The sequence below is a fragment of the Neovison vison genome, chromosome 14 (assembly GCF_020171115.1).
Source record: "Neovison vison isolate M4711 chromosome 14, ASM_NN_V1, whole genome shotgun sequence".
Taxonomy (NCBI): Eukaryota; Metazoa; Chordata; class Mammalia; order Carnivora; family Mustelidae; genus Neogale; species Neogale vison.
Window position 1 is genome coordinate 6684091 of NC_058104.1, and position 27480 is coordinate 6711570.

The window sequence follows — 27480 nt, forward strand, 5'->3', positions numbered from 1 at the left end:
GGTGCTGAGCTAGTTGGCCGGCGGACGGGCGGGCTGGGCTGCGGCCCGCGCGCGGCGGGCGATGCTGGGAGGCAGCTCCGGGACCCGGGAGCGCGAGGCGGAGAGCGACGGGGCAGGGGCTGTGCCTGCGCCGCCTGCCATCGAGTTCCCGGCCGACGGCACGGACCCCAAGTATGATGGTGAGGGACCTGAAATGCCGCGGCGGCCGTCCCCTTGCACCCGTCCACCTTAATTCCCGGGGGGGCAGGGCGCAACGAGCATCGGCCCGGCTCCGGGGCGAATTCGACTGGATCCGGGCTCGAACCGGCGGCCCAGCGGTGCAGTAAGGGGGGGGGGCGGCGGGAGGGCGGTCTGCGTAAGGTAAACCTTTATTGCAAGGAGTGTCGGCGACCTGCTAGTTTGTTGACGTTTCTGTTCCGCGGTTTCCTCTTGGCGGATTCGGCTCCGGACGTGCTAAGATTTCCCTCAGGCCGCTTTCCAGCTCCGAGCCCTGCGGTTTGTAAACTTCTAGAAGGGGGCTTTGCAGACCTTATACGCCTAACCATTCGGGTTCCGTGTTTTAAAATTTGTAGCTTTTCTTGCTTTTTGCTTCACTGATGCGGGGGAGCTAAAGACTTCTCATGGTGGGTCGGTTTAAAGAAAAGAAATGCCCAAGTTTTTTAATCCTTTTTTTTTTTTTTTTGAGGCTTTTGGTTACTAGGAGATGACGACGTTAAGTCAGGCAAGTTATTCTGCATAAAGTGAAGGGTACTTAGAACATGAACTCCAGCCAGTTTAAAGTATCCAGTATTTTATTTAGATTTTATAGGGTCTTGCATTACTACCGGTTGTTTTGGCAGTTTTTAAAGCTAAATGGTGCTCTCAAGATTGAATAATACTGATTCAGGGAGGTTTTTACTTTATGGTGCTTTGAATAGGATGATTACAAGGAATACATGCTCAGTTGAAACTGAGTATTGAAACAAGTATTCACACAGTGGATTTGCAGTTGGAAGCGGAGTTGAAAATGTTAATTTATTCCTTAAGTCCTCCGATCTTCACCCATAATACTGTCTATAATTTTTGACTCTAAAGGGGGTCAAAAACAGACTGTGGTGGTAATTTAAGTACATTGACAGGACGGTTTTAAGAGAACTGTTTTTTAAAATTTTTTTTCAAGATTTTATTTATTTATTCGACAGACAAGAGATCACAAGTAGGCAGAGAGGCAGGCAGAGAGAGAGAGGGGGAAGCAGGCTCCATGCTGAACAGAGCCTGATGTGGGGCTCCATCCCAGGACCCCGACATCATGACATGAGTGGAAGGCAGAGGCATAGCCCACTGAGCCACCCAGGCACCCCTAAGAGAACTGTTTTTATTTTTGTTTTTGTTTTTTTAAAGATTTTATTTATTTATTTGACAGAGAGAGATCACAAGTAGGCAGAGAGTCAGGCAGAGAGAGAGGAGGAAGCAGGCTCCCTGCTGAACAGAGAGCCCGATGCGGGTCTTGATCCCAGGACCCTGAGATCATGATCTGAGCCGAAGGCAGAGGCTTTAACCCACTGAGCCACCCAGGCGCCCCTAAGAGAACTGTTTTTTAATGAACTGATTTTTTTCACACGTAACCCAATGTACTATGGCAGCTCAGCAATATAGGAAGTGTTATGTCAAAGGAAAAGCCTCAGCTGTAAACATGCAAAAGTCTGTCTTTGCTGTCACATTGTGATAAGGTTGTCTGCAAAGGAAAGATTATTCTGGAAGGGAGTGATCATAGATAAGCTTTGAAAAATTTCCTTCTACTAGGTTATTAATAATACTCTTGTGTTTACATATTGGCTTTTCTTCCAGAGAGGCCCAGAATATCCAATGTAATTTATCTTTTTATGTGAGAAGTAAGGTCTATGAAAAAAACAGTTTCGTTTTTAGAAGACATAGAATCAGAGCAGTTACGTGATTTCTCGAAGTCGCCGGTATGATGTGAGAAGGTCACTGCCAGGTTAGGGTAGAGTCAGAAAATTCAAAACTTAGATGTCACTCTAAAACCTGTGTTCTTTAGTCTATTATGTAGGGAGCAACTTTGATCAGTTACTATGTACCCCCCCTGCCCCCCCCCCCCCCGGAATAGCATGCAGCAGGAAAGCAACAGTAAACCCATTGCTGGACTCCCTGGGTTTTATTTCTTTCATCTGACAGAAGTGTTTCAGATTTTTACTCGGATTAACCCTCCACGTTCCTCTCTTACTTAATAATGGACCATTTATTTCAGATCATTATTTTCCTGAGGATCCTGAAGTAGGTGATCCCTTTCCTGTTTTGTCTACTCCCCTCGTAGCTGGCAGAAGTCTAGAACTCTTCACCTAGGATCTCATCTCATTTCTATTTCTTTTGTAACAGGGCTTGACCTCGTCTTTCCTATTAGCCTCTTTACTCTTCCTCTCCTACTTGATCAGGAGCGAAACGGGAAGCGCTCAGCTTTCGCCTTCATTTCCTTACGGTTTTACTCCTTCCTGTGTTTGAGTATTTGTGTGCTGCTCTTTTTTAAAGTTGCCATTTTCTTGGTGTACTTGGTTCATTTGACTCTGATCATTTTTTTTTTTCCTTATTGAAAAGTAGGATTTTCAGGGGCGCCTGGGTGGCTCAGTCGGTTAAGTGTTTGCCTTCGGCTCAGGTCATGATCTCAGCGTCCTGGGATCGAGTCCCTCATCAGGTTCCTTGCTCTGCAGGGAGCCTGCTTCTGCCTCTGCCTGCTGTTTTCCCTGCTGGGCTCGCTCTCTTGCTCTCTCTCTGACAAATAAAATCTTAAAAAAAACAAAAGGGTTTCCTCATTGTAGAACACAGGAAAGTGAGAGCATAGAAGCAGAAAACCCTCCAATCCCTAATCTCATCACTGTTGACAATTCAGTGTATTAAAAATTTTTTTCACATTACCAAGTATGTTGAAATTATAGAAGAGCCCAAAGAAGGAAGTTTAAAGCCCATAATCTCATCACCCAGAGATTACTGTTGATGTTTTAGCATAGCCAGTGAAAATTTATTCACTGAGTTTTGCATTTAATAGTCTTTGTCAAAGATACCACAAATGGATTAAAGATTTCTTTCTTTCTTTTTTTTTTTTTTAAGATTTTTTTTATTTGACAGAGACACTGAGAGAGGGAATACAAGTAGGGGAAGCGGGAGAGGGAGAAGCAGGCTCTCCGCTGAGCAGGAAGCCCCGTGTGGGGCTCAATCCCACTACCTTAAGATCATGACCTGGGCCGAAGGCAGATGCTTAATGACTGAGCCCCCAAGTGCCCCTGGATTAAAGATTTCTGAGTTTGTCCAAATAAGATAAAAATTTAGAGGAATCATTTGGAAAAATTTAAGGAAATAAAAAAGGGAAAAGTCACCTGTGCTCACATTCCAGAGAACTGGCTGTTAAGAATTTGGTGTGTTCATTTGCAAATATTAATATGAATTGCTGTAAGCCAGGTAGATTCCTAGATACCAAGGATCAAACAGGCAGATTGAAAAACAGCATGTTCACTAGTGTCATTTCTTTTACAAATTCTGTGGATCTATAATTGGAAACCGAGGGGGCAGAGATTTTCTGTTTTGTTTTTTTCTATACGTTTATACAGTTATGAAATATACTTTTTTTTTTTTTTTAGATTTTGTTTATTTACTTGACAAAGAGAGATCACAAGTAGATGGAGAGGCAGGCAGAGAGAGAGAGAGAGGGAAGCAGGCTCCCCGCTGAGCAGAGAGCCCAATGCGGGACTTGATCCCAGGACCCCGAGATCATGACCCAAGCTGAAGGCAGCGGCCCAACCCACTGAGCCACCCAGGCGCCCCTGAAATATACTTTTAAATTGTGAGGATAGGAGTATGATAAATCTTTTATGTTCTGCTTCTTAAATATGATGTTATATTAGCATTTTCTTGTGAGAAATTAGCCTTCAAAAACATGAAGACCACACATTTTGTGTTATCATTTCAGTCTTTGCCCTGTTGGAAAGTGTTTCTCTTTTATCATTAGAATTAATAGTGGGTTTGACACCTGTACACAAGTCTTTGTTGATATCTGATTATTTCCTCAGACTACATCTACAGAAGTAGGATTTGTTGGCTTAAAGAAATACATTTAAAAAAAAGTTTTTTTTTTTTTTTTTTTTTAAGATTTTATTTATTTACTTAGAGAAAGAGAGAGAGAGCGAGCCAGCGGGGAGTGGCAGGCTGAGAGAGAAGCAGGAGCCTGCTTCCCTGCTGAGCAAGGAGCCCCATGCAGTGCCTCCATCTCAGGACCCTGGGATCGAGACCCGAGCTGAAAGCAGATACTTAGCCAAAGGAGTCACCTGGGCTTGTTCCCCCTGCCTCAGAAGTTTTGATACATTTTGGTAAAATGATGACTGGAGAGGTGGTGTTGGTTTGTATGAAACTATCTAGCCTCACCTTCATTATTACTATCATTTTTTAATTTTTAAAATTTATTTTTTATTTTTTTATTCATTTATTTGACAGGGGGTGAGACAACAAGAGAGGAAACACAAGCAGGGGGAGTGAGTGGGAGAGGGAGAAGCAGGCTTCCCGCTGAGCAGGGAGCCCGATGATGTGGGGCTCGATCCCAAAACCCCTGATCATGACCTGGGCTGAAGACAGACACTTAACCCGCTGCGCCACCCAAGCGTCCCCACGATTATCTTTTCATACACCATCATTTCCAATAGCTGCCTAATCTCCTACATGTATATAGCTTAGCAGCCTTCCAGTATTCCAAAAACAGTGTTACACCGAACATCTTATAAAACATACTTGTTGTGCTCTGTAAGTACTTTCATAAAAGTATTGGAAGTGCTTGGAAGTGCTCAGTCAAGGCTTTGCCCATTTTGAATTCTATGATACATGTATTGCTGAAGGTTACAAACACTTTTAACACCCTGTGATTAAAAATGTCTCCTTTTCTGTGCCCATAATAATACCATAATAATTCCAGGCTTGGAGTGGTTACCAACCTGATGGCAAGTTCTGGAACCACAGTTATTTTAGTATGTATGTCATTAGTTACAAGTTACGTTAAACCTAGTTGAGTTTTAATTATGCTTCATTTTATTGTCAGAGCTCTATATAAATTTTACGGCCGTTTCTTTCTCTTGTCATGTGTAGTGCAGATCTGTGTACTGGATCTGAATTTATGACTCACGAGCTTTACAAGGCTCTTGTTGCCTGTCCCCTGCCTCTTCCTGTCTACCCGTTCCATGTTTCCAGCACCGTTTTCTCAAACATCGTTCCTTCGTGCTGTTTGTGGTTGATTTAGTAACACGTGAAATAAACAGTAAACTAGAGCTTCTAACCTTCAGCCGGAAGCGCCGGCTTGTCCATCTGCCTGGTCTTGTCTGGTGGAAGGAAGATGGGCTTGGATGTCCTGCCGATCTGTCTGCTTGCAGGTCCCTTAACCGCTGTGTGAGGTCAGGGTCCTCATCTGTAAAGCGAGAGCGGTGACACTTCCTCCCACTGGTCTGTGAGGATTTGAGGCTGTGCATGTGGACCAGTTGGCAGCACACGGGGCCCTAGATGGTTCCCATGCTGCCTTCCTCGCCCCCTTCCTGCTGCCATACTTCCTTCGCTATGCCGGCACCTGGGCTGTCCTCTCGAAGAAAGGAAGCCATTCTGTTCCCTCTTGTTCACTTGGATGTTTACTTACTCACTTATTTATTTCCACCTTGGCCCACACCATTCCTCCCTCAGCTCTCAGCCACCCCACGACGGCATCCCTTTGCTAATCTTCCAACTTTCAGAGTCCCAACTCGACCCTCAGCTTAAAGTCTGTCCCGATTAGCCCCACTTGGGTTAACTCCTGTTCTGTGTTTTATTTCCTTAAATGGAAACAGTTTGTGTTTCGTTAATTAGAAGATACTGTTTTGTCATTATGAGATATGTTTCCCGTTTATTAACATTTTTTCCCTCTTTTAACTTTTAGAATCCGACGTCCCTGCAGAACTCCAGGTATTAAAAGGACCCCTGCAGCAGCCGACTTTCCCTTTTGCAGTTGCAAACCAACTCTTGCTTGTCTCTTTGCTGGACCACTTGAGCCATGTGCACGAGCCAGACCCGCTCCGCTCAAGACAGGTGTTTAAATGTTAGTAAGAAAAAAATCTTCTGTGGGGTGCCTGGGTGGCTTAGTGGGTTGGGCCTCTGCCTTCGGCTCAGGTCGTGATCTTGGGGTCCTGGGATCGAGTCCCGCATCAGGCTCTCTGCTTGGAAGGGAGCCTGCTTCCCCCTTTCTCTCTGCCTGCCTCTCTGCCTACTTATGCTCTCTCTCTCTCTCTGTCAAATCAAAAAAAAAAAACTTAAAAAAAAAAAGAAAAAATCTGAGTATACCTTGTAAAAATGCTACATTGTGGGTCTGAGAAAGCAGCTGGTATATAAGCATTTGAAATAGGTATTAATATTTGAATTTCTTGAACGCATTTTTATATTTACTGTATTCCTTGAATAAGTAAAAGCCAAGCACTTCTGCAGAAACTTCTGCAGAAGAAGAGAAACTTCTTTTTCCAAGGAGCCTGGTGTTGTGACTTCAGACTTAACTTTGCCCTAGTGTTTTGTTTGTGCACATCTTGTATGTGCTGTTAGTTGGTTAGAGATAATCAGTCCATCATCGAAAACAATAACTCACTGTTGTTGTCAGTTCTAATCACGTTTTGCCTGTTGCTTTTGTTCTTTGTTGCCTGTCAGCAGAAGGTGATGTATTTGAATGTCAGGAGACTAGTAAGTTTACATTTTTTCTTGCTTTTTTAAAAACAGAGCTCCATGCTTTACCAGCTGACCAGGCATGGTGAACAGATGACTGCTCAGTATCCAGTAGCTAATTCTAGATATGCTCCTATCAGGGACAGTACCAGTTGTTCCTTCTCTATTAGAGGGTTCATCTCCAAATTATAATGTGTATAAACGTAACTTTTTTCTTACAGAGGTTTCTTTTTTTAAGATTTTATTTATTTGAGAGAGAGAGCATGGTGGGGGCCAGAGGGAGAGGGAGAAGCAGGCTCCCTGCTGAGCAAGGAGCCCTATGTGGGACTCGATCCCAGGACCCTGGGATCATGATTTGAGCAGAAGGCAGACGCTTAACAGACTGAGCCCCCCACGTGCCCCAGCGTTTGTCTTTTTTTTAAAATAGAGGCTATTATTACTCTGTAGTCTCTTTAAAATTGCCATTTTATTGATGGCCTTTCCGATATTCGTTTTCCATATTCTTCTTCTAGTGCTTTGCCAGACCTTTATCAAAATGGGGCTGCTGTCTTCTTTCACCTGTAGCGAGGAGTTTAGCTCACTGAGACTACACCACAACAGAGCTATTACCCATTTAATGAGGTCTGCCAAAGAGAGAGTTCGTCAGGTAAGCATTAAGACACAAACTTTGTGTATGACAGAAACATTTTAATTTCAGGAGAACTGTATTTTAAAGCACTGTGGAATCCTAGTTACAATCCAGGTTTATAAAAATATTAATTTGTTTATTCAGTAAATATGTACAAATGACTACCCATGTGTTAGGCTTATAGGTGTTGGGATTCCAGCAGCGAGCAAAACAGACAAAAGACAAAACACCTGCCCTCATGGGGCCTTATGTTCTTGTCTTTCTTTTTTTTTTTTTTGTCTAAGCTTATGTTCTGCTGAGGGGGCAGTCAGCAATAGAAACATAATAAAAATACATAAAAAGAAAGGGGTTGTTACATGGTGGTAAGCATTAATGGGGAAATCGAAAGCAGTGAAAGGGCTTAGAAAATGTATGGGTTGTATACTGGGTGGCCAGTGACTGAGGTCGGGAGCTAGCTGCAGGTAAGAGCATGAGCCGTGCCCCTGCCTGGAGGAAGAATGTTCTGGGCAGAGGATCAGCCATCCCCAAGATGGCCTTGTGCTCGGTGTTTTTGGGAAGCTGAGTGGCAGCCATATGGCCGGAGTAGCATAAGCAAGGGGAGAGTATGGGAGAGGTAGGGCAAGGAGGGTCGGGGAGGAGAGTCAGACGGGGTCTGAAAGCATTTTAACCTCTTTGGTTTTTTTTACTCAGAGAAAAGTAGGAAGGTTTATAGGATTCTGAGCTGAGGAGTGACGTGATCTGACTTACATTTTAATGGGCCACTGCAGTTTCAATGTTAGGAATGGATGGAGGGAGGCAGAGGCAGAAGCAGGGGGGACAGGTGGTCAAACAGCCAGGAGGTAGTAGTAGCTTGGAGGGGTAGTAGCAGTGGAGATGTGAGAAGTGGGCCATTTCTGCTTCTGTTTTGAAGGTGAAGTCAGAATTATTTGCTGATAAGAGCTCCTTGGTGAGTTCTCAGCCTTATCAGTAAATGGCAAGACTATAGCTTTTCTTAGTAGTGATCTTTGGTTAAGACAGAAATGTTTTCAATTGTAAACGCCTAGGTGATATTGAAAAAGCCAGAGTGTTTTTCTTTTTTTTAAATATTGTGTGAACATTTGGGACTATTAATGTGACCTTGAATTTTGTTAGACTCCTCATTCCATGAAATTTGCCTAAAATGCTTTTTAAAGTAATTTTCTGATTTTAGGATCCTTGTGAGGATAATTCTTATATCCCGAAGATCAGGTATGTGTCAAATACTTCTGTGATTGTGCGAAGAGTAAAATGTCTGAAAGAAATTAAGATTAGGAACTGATCCTGAATTCATTAGAAACGAATTTTGAAGTTAAAAATAATGTAGTGAGGGTAGTTTATCAAAATTAAAAGCTTTATTTTCAGAAATTAATGACTGCTCCAAGATTTGCTTTACTTCTCTTTCCCCTTATGCCCTCCCTCCCCCATTCTGTGTGGATTCCATAAGCCCCATCGTTTTTTGTTTTTTGTTTTTTAATTTAATTTTTTCAATGTTCCAGTATTCATTCATTATGCACCATACCCAGTGCTCCATGCAATACGTGCCCTCCTTAATACCCACCACCACGCTCACCTAACCGCTCACCCCCCTCCCCTACAAAACCCTCAGTTTGTTTCTGGAATCCACAGTCTTTCATGGTTTGTCTCCAACTCCAATTTCCTCCAATTCCCTTCTCCTCTCCTTGACCCAATGTCCTCCGTGTTATTCCTTATGCTCCACAAGTAAGTAAAACCATAAGATAATTGACTCTCTCTGCTTGACTTATTTCACTCAGCATAATCCCCAGTCCCATCCATGTTAAAAAAGTTGGGTATTCGGGGCGCCTGGGTGGCTCAGTGGGTTAAGCCGCTGCCTTCGTCTCAGGTCATGATCCCAGGGTCCTGGGATCGAGCCCTGCATTGGGCTCTCTGCTCACCCGGGAGCCTGCTTCCTTCTCTCTCTCTCTCTGCCTGCTTGTGATCTCTCTCTGTCAAATAAATAAAAAAATCTAAAAAAAAAAAAAAATTAAAAAAAAAAAAAAGTTGGGTATTCATTATTTCTGGTGGAGGCATAATATTCCATTGTATGTATGGACCATATCTTCTTTATCCATTTGTCTGTTGAAGGGCGTCTTGGCTCTTCCCATAGTTTGGTGACTGTGGTCATTGCTGCTATGAACATTGGGGTACAGAGGGCCCTTCTTTTCACTACTTCTGTATCTTTGGGGTAGATACCCAGTAGTGCAATTGCAGGGTCCTAGGGAAGCTCTATTTTTAATTTCTTAAGGAATCGCCACACTATTTTCCAAAGTAAGCCCCATCATTAATTCAGAGCTCTGATACATAGTCTTTGTCGGGGGAACAACATTGAGTTTTGGCTCTGTGTAGGAAATGCTAGTTTAAAATCTATAACTCAATAAGACATTTTTCATTAAGAAAATTAAGTAAATTTATTGTTGAGCTTAGCTAATCAACTGTTGCCCATTAGTCGTCCTTAGTATTCCTGCTTTAAAACACTGATAGTTTCTAATTGGAATACTAATTACTGGTAACATACTTGATTAGCGAGCCCTTTGCCATCTCTGATTCTTCCCCTTGCTATCTTTATTACATGTTGATTTGCTTAGCAAATAATTTTCTTTCTAGAGCATGAGAAATTTTGTTTTGGCTCATTTTTTCAAATCATCGTAATTCAGTGATCAGTAAGGTTGGGCAGGTTAGTGATACAGCGAGTGTGAACTATCCTGGGCACCTCGTTCTTTCATGTTTTAATATTGATTGGTTGTTTGTATTTCACTTCTAGGTCCAGGGAAATAGCCTTTGAAGCCCAGACTTCACGTTACCTAAATGAATTTGAAGAGCTTGCCGTCTTAGGAAAAGGCGGATACGGAAGAGTGTACAAGGTTGTTTTCCACAAATCCGATTTGACCTCCTACTCTGAGCAAATGTATTTTGAGTTGTTCTCATGATTATTATTTAAAGTGCTCTAAGGGAAGTTCCTAGAAATCATGTGTGTGTGCTTTTCACTAAGATTTGTCATCTCTAGGGAAGTGGGCAGGCTTTAACTTTTTCTAACCACATTGGTGGTTTAGGCAGATTCTGGAAACCACATTAATTTACTTAAAAAGGTATCACGGAAGAAAGCTGTGCTTTTGTATTTTGGGCCTCATATGGTTCTTTTGCTAGCATTTCCATTTTTCAGACCTCAAGTCTCTAGGAGTCAAAGTCTCAGTGCAGTTTGGAAGCTTCTAGTCTAGCTGACTGTGGCCGACTTTCCTAAACATAGTAAAGACACTTGTCTTTTGCTTAAATTTATCTCTTGAGCTAGTTTGGATCCTAAGCTCAGGTTAGAATAACTGGCTTTATTCAATTGAATTTAATGGCACAAATATATTTTCTCTTTTCCTCTACTTTTTAGGTCAGGAATAAATTAGATGGTCAGTATTATGCAATTAAAAAAATCCTGATTAATGGTGCAACTAAAACAGATTGTATGAAGGTATGCTCTTTTTAAGTGTATTTATTTTGAATAATTGGGTATTTAGATCCTTTTGAAAGAGTTATGTGTGTGTGTGCATTTAGCAAATACTAGGTGTTGTGGATTGCTAAGTTCACTAAAAGTGGGTCACAGTAAAATTAACATGAAAACCAAATTTTTATTTGACTTAATTTTTAATTTTTAAAAAAATTTTTTTGAGAGAGCAAGTGTGTACATGGTGGGGAGGCGAATAGGGAGAGAGAGAGAATCCCAAGCAGGCTCCGTGCTGAGCAGGGAGCCCAGCGCGGGGCTCAAGCTCACAACCCTGAGATCATGACTTGAGCTGATACTAAGAATTGGACGCTTAACTGACTGAGCCACCCAGGTGCCCCTCTCTAAGCCACCTGGGTCTCCTATCCTGGACACAGTGGTGACAGCAGGACTGGACTCATTAGGAGGAATGAAATGAGAGAATGAGCATAAATGGGCTATGAAAAGTAGAAAGCACTAGATATGTGTCCGTTAACCTGCTGCTGTAACAATTCCCTTTTTCTCTCAGAAATATTCCGATTATTTTACCATAGTTTAGATTCCTTGTTCGGATATGTTTTTATTGTTTCGCTCTGGAACAAGTAGTATTTGATGCCGTGCACATTGAACAAGTTGTCAGTAAAGGCCCGATCTAAGTGCGTTTCCTCTTCAGGTACTTCGGGAGGTAAAGGTGCTGGCAGGCCTTCAGCATCCCAATATCGTAGGCTATCATACCGCTTGGATAGAGCATGTTCATGTGGCCCAAACACGAGGTAAGCCATTGCAGATAGTGTAGCTGCGGGGATGGCAGGCTGTGGTCCCTGGGCCGAACCCGGCCTTCTCCTGTTCGGGGCCTCCTTCGAGCTGAGAGTGTTTTCTTCCATGTTTAAATCGTTTAAAAGGAATCGGAAGAATACTTTGTGTGAAAGTTACATGAAATTCACATTTCATGTCAATGAATAAAGTGTGTTAGGACCCCAGGCTCATTCATTCATGTGTTGTCTGTGGCTGATGTTGTACCGCCATAGCTGAACCGAGTAGTTGCACAGTCCTGGAAGGCCTGTAAATCCTCCAACACTTACTCTCGGCCCTCTACAGAAAGTTTCCACCCCCACCCCAACCGGCTCAGGGCCCAGCGTAGTTGTCGTAGTAGTTGTGGAATGGCTGTTTTTATCATTCCTAAAATGTGCCAGGCCTTTGAATAAGCAAGCTAGGATGCTTGAAGGAGGGTTTTTATTTGTTTTTTTTAGCAGATAGAGTTTCTGTTCCGTTGCCTTCTCTGGAGGTGATCTCCAACGAAGAGGACGACAGGTATGTGCACCGGTGTAGTTTGACACGTTAGATGTGACTGCTCACCTGCCCTGGGTTTTCTTCGTCTTTTTGCTTGTTTTCATTATAAAGTGTTAAATGGCTGCTGCTTCTCAGCTATAAATATTGTTGCTAGAGAGATCTGATGCCAGGGGCTTCCACAGTTTACCAGTGAGATTTATGTAGGCATGAAGGGACAGCTGAGTTACTCTTCATCTTTTTTTACATTGATTTTTATCCTTGCCATTTTTTTTTCCCCCTCCAGAAGTCAGTATGTTCAAAATGATGAAAGTAACAGCTCATCCATTATCTTCGCCGAGTTCACCTCAGAAAAAGAAAAGTCCTTAGGAGAATCTGGCCTTGACAATCAGAATAACAGATTGGTGAACTACAGCACCAACTTAATCACAAGGGACGCCAGTGAACTCGAGCCATCCAGTTTGCTCCCAGGAAATGGTTTGGTGGACTTGCCTTCCAGATCGATTGTTGAACACCCGCTGCCACTTAGGCATCATTCCGACTTGGAAGAGAATTTCACATCCACTGGGGAATCTTCTGAAAACTTAAGTTTGTTGGGGCAGACAGAGGTAGATCACTTTCCCAGAATCTTCTGATGATTTGATACTCACCCATGGTCGTAGTGTGGAGGACCCGTGACTAGATGAGGCCTCCCTTTCACCCCAGCTGACTGCGTGCCTCCCCCCTGCCCCCACCAGCTTCCCTTTCTTACTTTTCATCTGTCTTTGTCACCCTTTCACCTCCCCAAGTTCCCCTAGCCTGTGGCCCTTGGGTTGGGTCTTTGCTCCTTTGTTTAGTTAATGCCTGCTGATCCTTTCCTGGGCACTTCTATTCCTCCCAATTTTTGCCCCCTGGAGTTGGAAGCATTGTGTTCACATTGTTTCTATCGTGTGTTCATATCATGCTATGCAGATATATTTATGCACAAAGGCCTTCTCTAAAAGTCGGAATGTGACTTTAAGAGAGAGGAGAGGAGAGATCAGGTCTGTTTTTCAGACCACTCTCATTGAGGGTCACTCCTGTATGCTGGTGAGACTGCCACATACTCTCACCGGTGTGGAGTCTTCGTGTTAAAAAGGACCTTGAACACTAACAAGCCTCTCTATACTCTGGCATGCTGGGATCACAGGACTGTGTATGCCGTCTGTGTACGCACGTGCAGAATTAATTCTTGTTGCCCAGGGTTATGTGGCTCTCTGCATGTGCTTTTTATGAGACACAGAACTTGGAACAGAGTCACCTGAATACACAGGACTTGAGTTTGAGGGACCTTTCATCAGAACCGTTCCATTTCTCCGCAGTACCTGTGGGAAACTTTCCTTGGTTCCTAAACGCATGCGCTATCTATCATGAGCTTAAGTTGGTGCTTGCCTTTTCTTTGGACAAGTTATTTAAGGACATAGCAAGCCTCCAGAACGCACGTCTACTCTGAGGTGCCCAGAGAGCAGTCAGGTGGCACCCAGCTATTCTCTGGTGCTGTGTCTGAGCTTTAGAAACCGTGTGTATGGTGAGCAGGCCCGATGCTTTCCGCACTAGGGCCTCAGTGTCCTCGCTGGGAGCTCATCCCGCTCCGCAGCCGAGTCTCCTGCCCGCCCGCGTCCTAACGCACTGTTTGAGGTATTCCTTTCGTCCTCTCTCTCCTTCACTTGACTTTGGGCTTCTTGGGCAGACGTGTGTCTGTCGTCTCTTTCCTGAGCCACGCGGCCCCCTGCTTGGTCTGGCAGAGGCAAGTACCTGTTGACTGCATGCGTAATGCGGGCAAGTCGTACCCAGGTGGGAGCCGGCCGTGTCGTCCCCCAGGTGCAGTACCACCTGATGCTGCACATCCAGATGCAGCTGTGCGAGCTCTCGCTGTGGGACTGGATAGTCGAGAGAAACCAGAGGAGCCGGGAGTGTGTGGACGAGTCTGCGTGTGAGTACCGGTGGGCCTGCGACGGTGGGCTGGGGGATGGGGCCCCGGGCAGGCCTTCCGATGTAGGAGCTACCTGCAGGGGCTTAACACTGGGGGGCAGAGGGGGCAGAATCACCTTTTTGAAACAAACCATTGTGCTTATTTCACCATTTTCAAGAACATCCAGGTATTTGGAAGTTAATTGTCTCTGAGATGAAGACATAGTTTGTGGATATCCAAGGAGTTATGTGCTAGAATTTAGGTTAATGATTTGGGTAGAAAAGGTCTTTTAGAATTTATTTATTGATTTATTTATTCGCGAGAGATCACAAGTAGGCAGAGAGGCAGGCAGAGAGAGAGGGGGAAGCAGGCTGCCTACCGAGCAGAGAGCCTGATGTGGGGCTCGATGCCAGGACCCTGAGATCATGACCTGAGCTGAAGGCAGAGGCTTAACCCACTGAGCCACCCAGGCGCCCCTAGCACTTTTTTAAGGAGGAAATTTAAATATATATATTTTTAAAGTTGACAATGTGATACTCTTGCAAAGAATCACCTTTGAAGAAACTCTTAAGGGTAGTTGGTGAAAAGTTTGTCTCTTAAGATTCAGATCTCCTTCCTTCCCTTGCCGTCAATCCCTTAGAAATACTTTAGGCTGATAATTTTTAAAAAATTATTGGCTCTCAACTTGTGCCACACAATAGAATCCCCTGAGGAGCTTTAAAAAAGATGTCGATAAGACAGAGTAAGAGAAAGCAGGCGGAGAAAGACGGCCGCCACGACTTTGGCTGAGGTGACTGTGGCTGGTATTCAAGGTCAGCATCAGCAGTGAAGACCATTCAGTGTGTGACCTTGAGAAGGTGTGATGAGAAGGGCATTTTATCTCGGGGGTCTCTCTCCCCAAAACCGGTAATGTCAGCCTCATTGTAAGAAAACAGACAAATCCAAGCCTAGGTACATTCTAGGAAATATCTGACCGGAACTTCTCAGAACTGTCCAAGGCCCTCATAAACAGGAAAAGTGAGAAGCTGTCACCGAGGAGCCTCACGAGACCTGACCACTAACTGTAATGCGGTATCCTGGATGGAGCCCTAGAGCAGAGGAAGGACGTTAGATAGAAACTGGGGAAGTCTGAATGAAGTGTGGGCTTGCATTAATCTTGGGGCATCTACTCTGCCAGATCAGTGTACTGTACCAGTGTAGGTCTTAATAATGGGAAACCGAGTTGGGGGGTAAATGGGAACTGTATTATAGTCTCAGCGTCTCTGCAGAGCTAAGATGGTTCCAACAAGTAAAGTCTATTTTTTTAAAAAAGGGTTTTTTCAGGGACCGTACCAGCAATTTTTTATATAATTATGAGATAGGGCTTGGCCTTTGATATATATATATATTTTTAAAAATTCCCTTGTCAGTACTAATGTGTAGCCAGAGTTGAAAATCACTATATTCAGTGATCAAAACTGGGGATGCAGGTGACCTGATTTTAAGTCAAAACCCAGCGAAATATTAATTAATTAATTATTAATTAATATTAATTATTAATCACTTGCTGTTCACTCCTATACACTCTGACATTTTATCTGGTCTAAAATATAGGTCACTTAATACACCCAGAATCTTAGATTCGCTTCCAGGGGAGGCGGAAGCAGAATGCCTCCCTCAAGACTTGAGTCCCTCAAGACTCAGGCCTCTCCTCGATGCTCCCCATCTCTTCCCTGGACAGGACATGCCGGCCTTGACTCAGTTCAGTCATAGCAAGTAATAAGCGGGGTAGTTGCAGTTCCCTGTAAAGTTATAGTCTCTGCTGTGTGAGCATTGTAGCGGTAGGTGCAGATGTCTCTATAAAAAGAAGAATGGTTTATTAAAGTCCTGTATCAGTTCATCTTTAACCTTCCATTTGGGAAGGAAGTAATGAGTCCTCATGAGTCCTCATGATGTATTAGAGTAACTAATTTGCACCATCCAGGACAATGAGCCTTTGAAAACAGGGCAAGATACATAGGTTACTTGCTCACATGATGCATGTTTTTCTTCGAGAAGTATTTTTAAAAGGTTTAACTTGGTCATGTTCCCCACGGGTGCATACCTTCCTTCGACTAGAGTTTTACGTCCGTCATCGCCAACAACCCATACGTGATAGAACCAGGCTTGAATCCTGGCTCTCTTACTCGCTGGCAGTGAGGTTTGGGGCAGGTCGGGTAACTGCGCTCAGCCTCGCACTTGGTGGGGTGTGGGGATTGATGGGCTCAAGGCAGAGGATGCGTTGCTGAGGGAATGGAAGCTCTTACCTGTTCAGGCCCGTGTACAAGGGCCCGCTCTTTGGCTGTGCTAGGTGGGCTAACATGAAAACCTGCTACAGACCAAAGGAAGGTAGTTGTTCTGAATGGCTGTGAGTCCCAAAGCCCTTCTTCATCTGTAGACAGGAGGCTGCCACTCCAGCGTGAGGGGCGTGATGGTGGCCGTGCTGGTAAGTGGGCCTGTGTCCCCCTCTCTCTCTGCCTACCTCTCTGCCTAGTTGTGATCTCTCTCTGTCAAATAAATAAAATCTTTAAAAAAAAAAATGAATTAAACCATTTACTTCCTCCCCTCCCCATACTTTGGTTTTCAGTTGGAAAATGGAACATTTCAGATCTTCCGCATAATGGGAGCTCACTCCTTGAGTTAAAATGATTTATCTTTTTTCTGATTCCATAGTTTGTGATGACGTCTTGAATCCGCAGTAGGCTTAGGACACCAGATTTATTAGTGCTCAACCCCAGAGTGTCAGGGGTTGAAGGAGATTTAGACCCTAGTTTTATCCAGCCATCTTATGCCTGAGAGTTGTTTACAAGGTAATTAATACAGGGGCTCCGGGTGACATTAGTGACATCAAGTCTTTTCACGAGGGCACTAGTTTGTGATGGTTTCTTTGCAAGCTGAGGGGCCCTTCCTGCTGATTTTTAACCATTTTGGAGTGTTGACCTTGTTGAAAATCTGAATTATGGTAATGGATTTAGAACCATCCGACATTTAGATGTTAATGCAATGGGTAAAAAGAGAAATAAAAGTTCCTTTTTTCCTTCAAGGTCCTTACGTCATGGCCAGTGTTGCAACAAAAATTTTTCAAGAATTGGTGGAAGGTGTATGTTACATACATAACATGGGAATTGTACACAGGGATCTGAAGGTAAGTGCCTCGTATCAGGGAGGATGTGGTGTTGGTTCATGAATTAAATGAAATTACCCTCTTTTCATTTACTTAGGGGGTTTCATTGTTTTTTTATAAATCCTCATCCTGTGAGTCCAGAACTCTAGGTTCAATTTATTTTATTTTTTTAAGATTTTATTTATTTGTCAGAGAGAGAGCAGCGAGTGAGCTGCAGGCGGGAGGAGCAGCAGACTCCCTGCTGAGCAGGGAGCCCTGTGCGGGGCTCGATCCTGGGACCCTGGGATCATGACTTCAGCTGAAGGCAGATGCTTAACCAACTGAGCCACTCAGGCATCCCTAGATTTAATTTAAAGGCAGTGATCTTTGGGCAGTCAGAAGTTCTCTGTGGAGAATAGTAGTGTTTTTCGGGTAGTGAGTGTGTTTTGGGTGCTCGTGTAATAGATGATATTAAATGTATTTAATGCTGATGAAAATCCTCATGTTATTGTAGCCTCAGAGGTAAAATGTGCTTCTACAGTTATGTAACATAAAGGAAATTTGACCTGGGCAATTTTTTTCTGCTGTTTTAAAATAATCTATGATTATTCCAGTTTTTATCCACCAAAGACTGTCAAGGGACAGAAAATATATTTACTTCTTTGGCAGAAGAGTTTTAATTTGCTTACTTTTTGAACAAAGAAAGTAGATTGTGGAAAATGCCTTTAAAGGAATATTTGGGAACAAAAAGTTAATGTGCAAATCATTTTATTTTTTGAAAAAAAGTTTAAGAACCAGTTTGTACATCTGGGAGGTAACGGTGATGAGTCGAGTGTTTTCTGGGTATGAGTCTAGCCAGAGAATGGGGTGTGAGTTCCTGAAATTCTGTGGCTGGTGAAACTTTGAGGTCCTATTTCAAGAGGTAAGCTAAGTCATAATAACCATATAGAGAGTTCCAGATCTTCACTGGGAGAAGTTGCTTTAAGTGTTGTTTGTATTTGTCACCGTAAATGTTTCTGATGTGTCTTTTACAGATGTCCTCTAGGGTTAAGGGTTTTTGAGCTAACTTGATTAGGGTTTCCCTTAAGAGGCGGAATTCTGGTAGCATGATTCCTGCAGGTAGAATTCCTTGGTTATTGGTCAGTCTCAGAGGGTAGGAGCGATAGAGAAGCCTGGCGAGGAGCCCCGTGTCCCTTATGTTGGAGCTGCGCTGGAGGTACATGTATATTGGAGACTCCCCGTTTCTCGTTAATATGTTAACGTTTGCTTCAAATTCGAGCAGGAGGTTGATGATGGCCTCTCTGCCTCCAAAGCATGCCTCATGGATAGCTGTTTGACCTTCGTGGTCCTGGGCATTTACTTTGGCTCCGTGAATTAGCAGCAGACGGATGCAGCCCACCCCCGCGGCCAGCAGCCTGCCTGCTTTGCTCGATGCGGTGCACACCGCCAGCTTGAGGGCCGTGCTCCCCGTGGAGGACACGGCGCAGTTCACGTGGGCGCCACAGGCGATCAGCGTCTCCATCATCTCCTTATTCAGTATGTCGGCAGCCATGTGCAGGGGTGTCAGGCTGGATTCGTTAGCAGCGTTGACGTGGGCGCCGTTTTGGGCCAAGATGGAGAGGACTGGGTAGGTCCCGTAGGTTATGGCCAGGTGCAGGGGGGAAGGTTTGTTGCTATTGTCCACTCGAGCGTTCACCTGAGCTCCGTGTTCGCACAGAGTGCGGAGACACAGCACAGAATTGCTCTGAATGTCTGGCAGGATCCTTTGGATTCTGTTCCCTGGTTTTGTCCACGTGGTAGAAGTGATTGGCCAGTGCAGTAGCATCAGGTGAAGTGCGGTGAGGCCTCTTGTGTCCCTAGAATAGTGATTGACGGCAGATTACACTGTATTCATATGGAAACGGTGCTACACAAAGAATGAGTACCTAAGGCAATGTTTGTTTAAAGTGATGCCCCTTACCTGCTTCAAAGAAGTGTTTGGAAGTCTGCCTTCGTTTCTTGGGATCTAACAGCATTTCAGGGGAGCTCAGGTGCCATGAGGGTTTTATTTTTTATTTTTTTAAAGATTTTATTTATTTATTTGACAGACAGAGATCACAAGGAGGCAGAGAGACAGGCAGAGAGAGAGGCAGAGAGAGAGGAGGAAGCAGGCTCCCTGCTGAGCAGAGAGCCCGACATGGGGCTCGATCCCAGCACCCTGGGATCATGACCGGAGCCGAAGGCAGTGGCTTAACCCACTGAGCCACCCAGGCGCCCCGCCATGAGGGTTTTATAATGGCCATCATGTGCTCTAAAATCTCAGGGTTGCCTCCAGAATTCCTTTATTTTGGCAGAGAAAAGGCAAAGTTTGTTACAAACACCTGATTGCTTCGCTGAAGTTTGAAACTGATTTTTAGTTTATGTATATTTATTTAACAGAAGTCCCCATGCTAGGGAAATGGTAACCATCACCGAGTCCCTGCTTTTGTAGGGCTCGACCGCCCAGCATGACAGACATGAAACGTCTGTTATTGAAGTAATTAGGTCAGTATTGCAAATGGGCCGAGTTCTAAGAGGTAGGAACACCCTAGAGGGTGCCTAGAGGAGCCCCTGTAGGGGAGGGGGTGTGTTGGTGACGTCCAGCCGCGGCGGACTGGGAGGGGGTCTGCAGAGCTGGGCAGGGCCATGCCGGGGTGAGGGTTCCAGCCAACCAGGCCGGCGGGCTCTTCTGGAGCATGCTGAGGATTTGGGGCTTTCCTTTCTGTTAATGTTCTGGGGGCAAGAAGTCGTATAGTTTTCACACCATGTGATTCTTTGTTGGTACTTGGTGTCAGGCATCGGTTTAGGTGGTGAAGACTATCGGTGCACGAGATACACTCGTCTTTGATGAAGTGTTCTTTCTGGTGGTGGGGATAATAAGAAAATACATTGTCTGTTTCTGTTAAATTTATTTTCCATACCTAACTGAGGGTTTTAGCTCCCTGAGGGCTGTGGCCATCACTGCATGCATTTTCCGCAGCATCCCTGCTAAACGCTTGAAGTGCACTGACTGGCTTGTGTTCCTGCATCACTGCCGGTTTTTCCCAGTACCTCGTCTAGTCAGTAAGGAGATTGGTTCATTCAGGACATGGTCATGGTATTTTGGAGTCCATAACCCCGAAGAATGGGTGTGTCCAGACATGACCGGGGAGAGGAACATGTAAATCATGCGTATCCTCATTTAGAACTGAACGCTGCTGAGTTCACTTACCTGACTTCGGGGTCAGCGCCGTGTTCCAACAAACAGAGCAAACTTTGTGCCTTGTGGTGTTCAGCGGCCAGGTGGATGGGGAGGGCGGACTGCGTCTGCTTTGGGGGAGAAAGCAGACCACTTTACATGTAGGCCTGTGCAGGGAGAAGCAGTCGTTGTGTACGCCTGCTTTGTCAGAGGAAGTAAGTGTATTTAGCATCTCAGGTCAATATTTTTCTGGTGTGTGCATTGAAATTTTCTTTTTGAGTGTTTGAAAAGAGCCCAAACCAGTAAGATTGATATAAAATCCGTGTTTTACAGAAATGCATGTTTACCCATGCAACAGAACTAAATCACGTAAAGCTTTGGAAGTTGATTCTCATGGAGAGCTCATAGTGTAAAATTAATGGTGATTGCTACTGAGTCACTTAGTCCTTAAATTAACCCACAGGGTGATTGACAAAAGTAGGTTTTGTGTTTTTTTTTTTTTTTAAGATTTTATTTATTTATTTGACAGAGAGAGATTACAAGTGGGCAGAGAGGCAGGCAGAGAGAGAGAGGAGGAAGCAGGCTCCCTGCAGAGCAGAGAGCCCGATGCGGGACTCGATCCCAGGACCCTGAGATCATGACCTGAGCCGAAGGCAGCGGCTTAACCCACTGAGCCACCCAGGTGCCCAGGTTTTGTGTTTTTTAACACTTTGTCAAAGTTGGGGCGCCTGGGTGGCTCAGTGGGTTAAGCCTCTGCCTTCGGCTCAGGTCATGATCTCAGGGTCCTGGGATCAAATCCCTCGTTGGGCTCTCTGCTCAGCGGGGAGCCTGCTTCCCTGTCTTTCTCTGCCTGCCTCTCTGCCTACTTGTGATATCTGTCTGTCAAATAAATAAAATCTTTTAAAAAAAAAAAAGACTTTGCCGGAGTGATAGTATCAGCAGTAAAACCTGCATTTCCAGGGTTTCAAAGATAGCACAGCGTGTCTTCTGTGACTAGCGGGGTTATTTATTCCGGTTTTTAAAATGCATCTATAATAAGCAGTGACTTTTATGGCATGACTGCAAGATACGGGAAGGCAGGGTAAAGGAGACAGGGACTTTTGGGGGAAAAAAAATTTAAATCTAAAGGTAATAATCATTATAAAAACTTAGAAAAATGAAAAAGCGTATGAAAAAAAGAAGAAAAATCATTCCTTCATACAGATGTAATCATCACTGGTATATTTGAGAGAACGACATTAATGGTCCACCAGCCAAAAGGATTCTCATCTTTTCTCACATCAGCGTATGTGTGGCAATTGGCAGAGGGGTGCGCAGACTTGGAAGAGTCCTCCCTGGGCGTGGAGGTTCCTGGAGGCGAACTGTCCCACCACCGACCTGCACGTGGGGGTGCCTGGGAGGTTTAATGAGCTCACGGCAGCTAGGTTGTGGGCCTTCCGAAGTGTGGTGTCTTTCCCCTGCAAGTGACAGAGCAGAGCGGCGGGTACCTGGTTCAGAAGCAGTCGGGGGCTGGTGGGGTTGGCCAGAATGGTCATGGGCTGGTTGACGGGGTGGCTTCTCAGAAGCACGTGGATTGTCGGGCAGTCCTCCCTCAGGATGGCCTCACGGAGTCTGGTGTGGAGGGCGGCAGCCGGCCCTTCTTCCAGGGCCTCTGCACCGCCGGCGACCAGCTCCCTGCTGCCTCTCTTGGTTATGTTGCCCATGAGCAGAACTTAAGAGTGGGGACCTGGAAGTTCAGGGGACACACAGGACAGAATCGTTCCATTTCAGTCTCATTGTGATCCCTTCAGTTCCATTCTAGAACTGTTCTAGAACTGTCCAAAGTCAGATCTGTGAACACGATTCATTTTTATCTCAGACCGAACTTCTTCAGACTTTGTTCCCAGGTCATACAGTGCCAAACAGAAGGAGGGTTTTTTTGTTTGTTTGTTTAAGATTTTATTTATTTTTGAGAGAGACAGCGAGAGCACTGAGGGGCAGGCAGAGGGAGAAGTAGGGTCTCAGCTGAGCGGGGAGCTTGTGTGGTGCTTGATGCCGGCACCCTGGGATCATGACCTGAGTTGAAGGCAGACGCTTCAAAGAAGGAGCCACCCAGGCACTCCCTGAAGCAGTCTTTGGGACTTGACTCAATCACAAAAGCGTGTCCAAATTATTATCTTAGACATAGGGTTATGTCTGTGTTCTCTTCCATTTAGCTGTTCTAAAAAAAAAGCTAAAAGAGGAATTTACATGAAAATAAAAAATTAAAATGAACTACATTTAAAGTAAGAAAACCTAACTTTTAACGTAAATATATTTTCGTTTTGAGTGTAGACTCCCCCTCCCCCAGTATGGGTACAGGATTAGTTCCATCGGGAGAAGTTTGGGGTCTGTCCCACTTGCTTAAATGGTGCTAAACACCTACCTTTCCTAGTGTGACCTAGTTGCCCCCAACCCTGGCAAACATAAAAGAACCATCGAGGAGCTTTTAAAATATACGAAAGTTTTCTCATTAAAAATTTGAAGAAAATCAGCCTTTGACTTGTTAGACAGTAGTTTCTAGAAGCTTCTCTAGGGGCACTTGTGTACAAGGTGTGCTCTGCATTAGTGGTTCTCAAACTCGGAGTACCATGGGGACTTTTACATAATATTGCTGCCTGTGTCCACCCACAAGATTCTGATTATATTGGTCTACAGAATTGCTTGGACGTTGGGACTTTTTTAAAGCTCTCCTGGTGATTCTAATGTGCAGCCGAGTTTTAGAACCACTGCTCTGATTTTTAATTTGTGAGGGGCTCCTTGCTCCTGAGTTGAAAACTTTTAACATCTACACATTTTTACTGTTTTAAGAATACCAAGGAGTTGTTCTGTTTGTTTACAGCCCCGAAATATTTTCCTTCATGGCTCTGATCAGCAAGTAAAAATAGGAGACTTCGGTCTGGCCTGCGCAGACATCATACAGAAGAACGCAGACTGGATCGCTAGGGATGGGAACAGTAAGTTTATTCGGGTTGCTTTCTTTTCTTTGCTTTTTTCTTCTCTGCTCGTTTCTTTCTTGATTGCTTTGAGAAAAAAAGAAACACGACTGAACTCGTCAGTATTTAAAGAGACTCTTAGACTTAATGTAATCTCAAAAGTAAGGTGAAGACAAAAAGCAGCCATCGTTCCCTACAGTGCTCTGCTCGAGTCTGTGTTCCTTAGTATTGACAGTGGGAACTCTGCAGTGTTTAATATTTGGCTTTTCAAATTACAGGGACACCCACGCACACGTCCAGAGTGGGTACTTGCCTGTATGCTTCGCCTGAGCAGCTGGAAGGATCCGAGTATGATGCCAAGGTAGTATGTGCTGCTTTCCCCCATGGCTGGCCTTGCTCTGCTGGCCTAGTGACAAAAGCACTTTAAGTGCAGTGGAAGGTCTCGTGTTGAGGTGTGTTTGGAGGAAACAGAGTAGGGTAGGTTGTCTATTGTATCAAACTGCCGCTAACAGGAATCCTCACTTTTTACCTGAATCTGACTGCACTTCCAAATCTGTGGGTGTCCTAAAGTATTTGTCACAGTTCACGTCAGGAAGCCAGAATTCCCAGAAGCCTGGTTCTGCCTGTCTTTCTTCTGTTCCCACAAACACACGCTCACTGATGTAACAGGAAGTGTGGCGCTTGCCTCCCTTTGAAGCAGAATGAAGATACCGAAGAGTTTTAATCCATTTTGTTCCTTGCGGGAATGGTAAAGGAAATCCTTTTCTCAAAAGAACAGCCTAATAAGTTTTCTTCCTTTTGATGAATCATTTAGTTTTCTTAGTGGCAGGGCGTGAACTGCCAGAAAAAGACCATGCTTCTTCCTCAAATCCTACCTGGTAAAGACCTTCCTCGAAAAACAGTTTCAGGAAAAGTAGCACAGATTTGATGCAGTGTCTTCAACTTTACCAGAATGATTTGCTGTGTGTGGAGGCAGAGGGGACACCAACCCCTGCAGCTCGGCCCAGCATGTGTAAGCTCCCATCTCGGGCAGGCCGCTCCACAGCAGGATGGTCAGGGAGTGTTGGGGGGTCACTGGTATGGTAGTGACTGGGTGCTGGGGTTCTCCCTGCCCCTAACCCCGCTGGCCTTTGTGCCTGTGGATGCCCCTTCTTGATATTGAAGAGATGGGGATTGTGACGGTACCAGTCAGCTGTCCCTCAGGGCCATGATTCTAGGCAGCAGACCCTTGGTTCTGCGAGGGTTAAGCTCACCCACTGTGTTCCCTGCACTGAAGGGTCTGTAAAATCCTTTTGTGTTTGAGAGGATGGTACACTGAAATGGAGATGTTAGTCTCTCTTTGTGTTTCACCACTAAATTCTCTCTCCCCTGCTTTTTCCAGTCAGATATGTATAGCTTGGGTGTGATCCTGCTAGAGCTCTTTCAGCCGTTTGGAACAGAAATGGAGCGAGTACACGTTCTAACAGGTTTAAGAAGTGGTCAGATACCCGAATCCCTCGGTAAGAGGTGTCCCATGCAAGCCAAGTATATCCAGCACTTAACGAGAAGGAACGCATCTCAGAGACCGTCTGCCGTTCAGCTGCTGCAGAGCGATCTTTTCCAAAATTCTGGAAATGTACGTACATACGTTTTTTCTTTCTTTTCTTTTTATTTTTTTTTAAAGATTTTATTTATTTGATAGAGAGATCACAAGCAGGCAGAGATAGAGGGGGAAACAGGCTCCCTGCCGAGCAGAGAGCCCAATGTGGGGCTCGATCCCAGGACCCTGAGATCATGACCTGAACCGAAAGGAGGGGCTTTTACCAACACTGAGCCACCCAGGTGCCCCTCTTTTTTTTTTTAAGTGATTTTTATACCCAAACCCACAATCCTGAGATCAGGAGTCACATGCTCCGCCGACTGAGCCAGCCAGGAGCCCTGAGGAAAATACTGAGGAAAACGTGAAGCTTGAATTAGAATTTAAATTGTGAATCCAGTTTCATGAAGAACAGTTGAGCTTAGAGTAAGGTTTATGGAATTAAATTCATTCTCATAGTTCCCAGAAGCACAGTCTTCATAGTCCAAGTAAGCGGGTGAGCACGCCAACGTACCACATCAGAATCTGCGTTTCATGAGATCCCCAAGTGATGTGCCCCCACAGTGTGTGAGCCACAGTGCGTTACATGCACTGGTCCTCCGAGTGTAGTCTCCAGGCCACCAGCATAAAATTCTTGGGACCTGATGGGACTTCTCAGGCCCTCTCAGCTGCCCTGGCCTATTAAGGGAGAAGTCTGGGGGCAGAAGGGGCCACGGCCCTTGTGTAACACACCTGAAGTCATTCTGACGCACACTTGGTTTGGGTGCTGTTTGTAGTAACTGTCCCGCTGATTTATTTTCTGTTTAAGGCTAAGTTTCGGGTAAAATCGTGAATTTTACTAGCTTCAGTGGTAAACAGGAAGGTGTAGTGTCTTTGGAAACAGCAAATGTAGTGATTAAATTTATCTCCTGCTATGGGAGGGATTTTCTAACTCCCAGTTAAGTTAGTTATTAGAGACCATAGTTATTTGGCATTTATGGTATTTGTCTCGTAGAATTTTTTATCAAACAGCCTCCACATGCCCGTAGAGAGAAAAGCTGTATGGACAGGCGGTCTTTGGTTTGCGTGATCGTTGATTACAGGACTGTGAAAATGACCACGCTGAGCTCAGACCACGCAAGGGGATCTTAGTAATCCACGGGAAGTTACGGCTGCCCTGTGACCTTCAAAAGTGTTTCTCAGAATATTAAAAACTGTCAGTTGCAGAGGTATGTGGAAGTGAAGCAAGTGGTAAAACTACTATTTATTTAGGGCCCTGCAATTAAGAATTGACATGCTCAAGAGTGGTTTGAACACCGCCTGTCCGTAGCTCGCCGTAGAACCTAGGATACAGAGCGAGGGTCTTTTCTAGGCCTTGGTGAACTGTCCACTCCTTTCTAAGCTTAGACAGCGGCCCAGGTTTTATCCTTTGCACTTTCAAAGTTGTGAGAGGCCTCTGCGAGTTCTTTCAGTGTGAATTTTGCTAGTGTCAGTTTCTCTGGGACATTGTCATCCTTTTCCTCATTTCTGCTAAGTCTTCTTCGCCCAGTCCTGGGGCTGCACACCCCGTGTGTCCAGCAGCAGGAGCAGCACCCCCTCGGCCGGCCGTTCCTTCTCTAACACCACACAGAGCAATGTGATGCCGCCAGTAGCCTCCTTGCTTTCCCGTAGCTTGCTGTCTCCCATCTTTGTTGGCCAGTCCCACGTTTTCAGGATACACGGAGGCAACACAGCTACACACATGGCCTGGGTGTGTGCCGTGAGAAAGTGATGGCTGGCCCCTGGTGGCGACATGCGTCATGGGCTGAGGCGCCGAGTTAGTAACAGAGCCTTGGGGACCCAGCGCTGGTGCGGCTTCGTGACCTGCGGGGCCTGGAATTCATGCGTACCGGGCAAAGGGAGGTAGGCCTGTGTATTTTAAATGGAAGAGGCCATTTTAATGGAACTTAAAATTTTCTCTTGACAGGTTAATCTCACTCTACAGATGAAAATACTGGAGCAAGAAAAAGAAATCGAAGAACTAAGGAAGCAGCTGAGTCTCCTTTCCCAGGAGAGAGGGGCCAAGGACGGCATGAAAGACGGGGGTGTGCCTGACCTGCCTTAATTAGGCTCCGTAAATGAGAATGTGGACTTCTCGTTCTCTGGTGAACTGGAATGTAAACTTCGTCACTGTTAGAGGATAGGTGGTATAATTCTGTTTAGTGAGCCTGGATAAGACTTATTAAAGTTGTAGAAGTTCTCCCAAACTGTGTCCTTAAGGAATTCTTTTATGATCCAGCACTTTGAACAGAAACCTGCTCGAAACTAAACCTGTTTTGCTCTTTCCCTGCTCGTATCCCACAAACTCCTGGTTTTTAGTATCACCGTCCGGTCTCCGAGATTTAGGCACCGTCCTCAACTCTTTCCCCTTTGAACGCTGCTCACCACCAGGTCGTCCTCTAGAAACGTCCTTCCGCGCAGATCTGGGTATGCGTCTCTACCCCGTCACCGCGCACGCCCCGGCCCGCACCGGCTGTGACTGCCGCCTGTCAGTTTCCAGGTCCGAGGAGCTCACTGCCCGGCTCTCAGCAGCGCAGCATACCTCCTCCAACCTTCCTGCTCTCTT

At 45.0% G+C, this 27480-nt stretch overlaps 2 protein-coding genes across 5 annotated transcripts; one reads left to right on the forward strand and one right to left on the reverse strand.

The window, feature by feature from the left end:
* EIF2AK1 (eukaryotic translation initiation factor 2 alpha kinase 1) lies at window positions 1-27121 on the forward strand. 4 transcript variants are annotated; one of them, XM_044233813.1, is made up of 15 exons: window positions 1-179; window positions 5933-6091; window positions 7215-7348; window positions 8520-8557; window positions 10128-10227; window positions 10743-10823; window positions 11506-11605; window positions 12083-12143; window positions 12406-12727; window positions 13959-14070; window positions 17112-17212; window positions 23227-23341; window positions 23599-23681; window positions 24702-24935; window positions 26842-27121. In XM_044233813.1, the coding sequence occupies exons 1-15, from the start codon at window positions 62-64 to the stop codon at window positions 26977-26979; spliced, it is 1896 nt and encodes a 631-aa protein (XP_044089748.1). In that variant the 5' UTR covers window positions 1-61; the 3' UTR covers window positions 26980-27121. The 4 variants fall into 4 exon arrangements, with proteins under 4 accessions (XP_044089748.1, XP_044089749.1, XP_044089751.1 ...); XM_044233814.1 differs by lacking the exon at window positions 1-179 and adding an exon at window positions 363-495 and having other exon boundaries at window positions 5933-5958; XM_044233816.1 differs by lacking the exon at window positions 1-179 and adding an exon at window positions 400-495.
* On the reverse strand, window positions 18081-22069 carry ANKRD61 (ankyrin repeat domain 61). Its single transcript, XM_044233827.1, has 3 exons — window positions 21854-22069; window positions 20400-20497; window positions 18081-19026 (listed from the first exon to the last, which is right to left on the reverse strand). The coding sequence occupies exons 1-3, from the start codon at window positions 22067-22069 to the stop codon at window positions 18081-18083; spliced, it is 1260 nt and encodes a 419-aa protein (XP_044089762.1).
* Window positions 27122-27480: the final 359 nt, after the last annotated feature.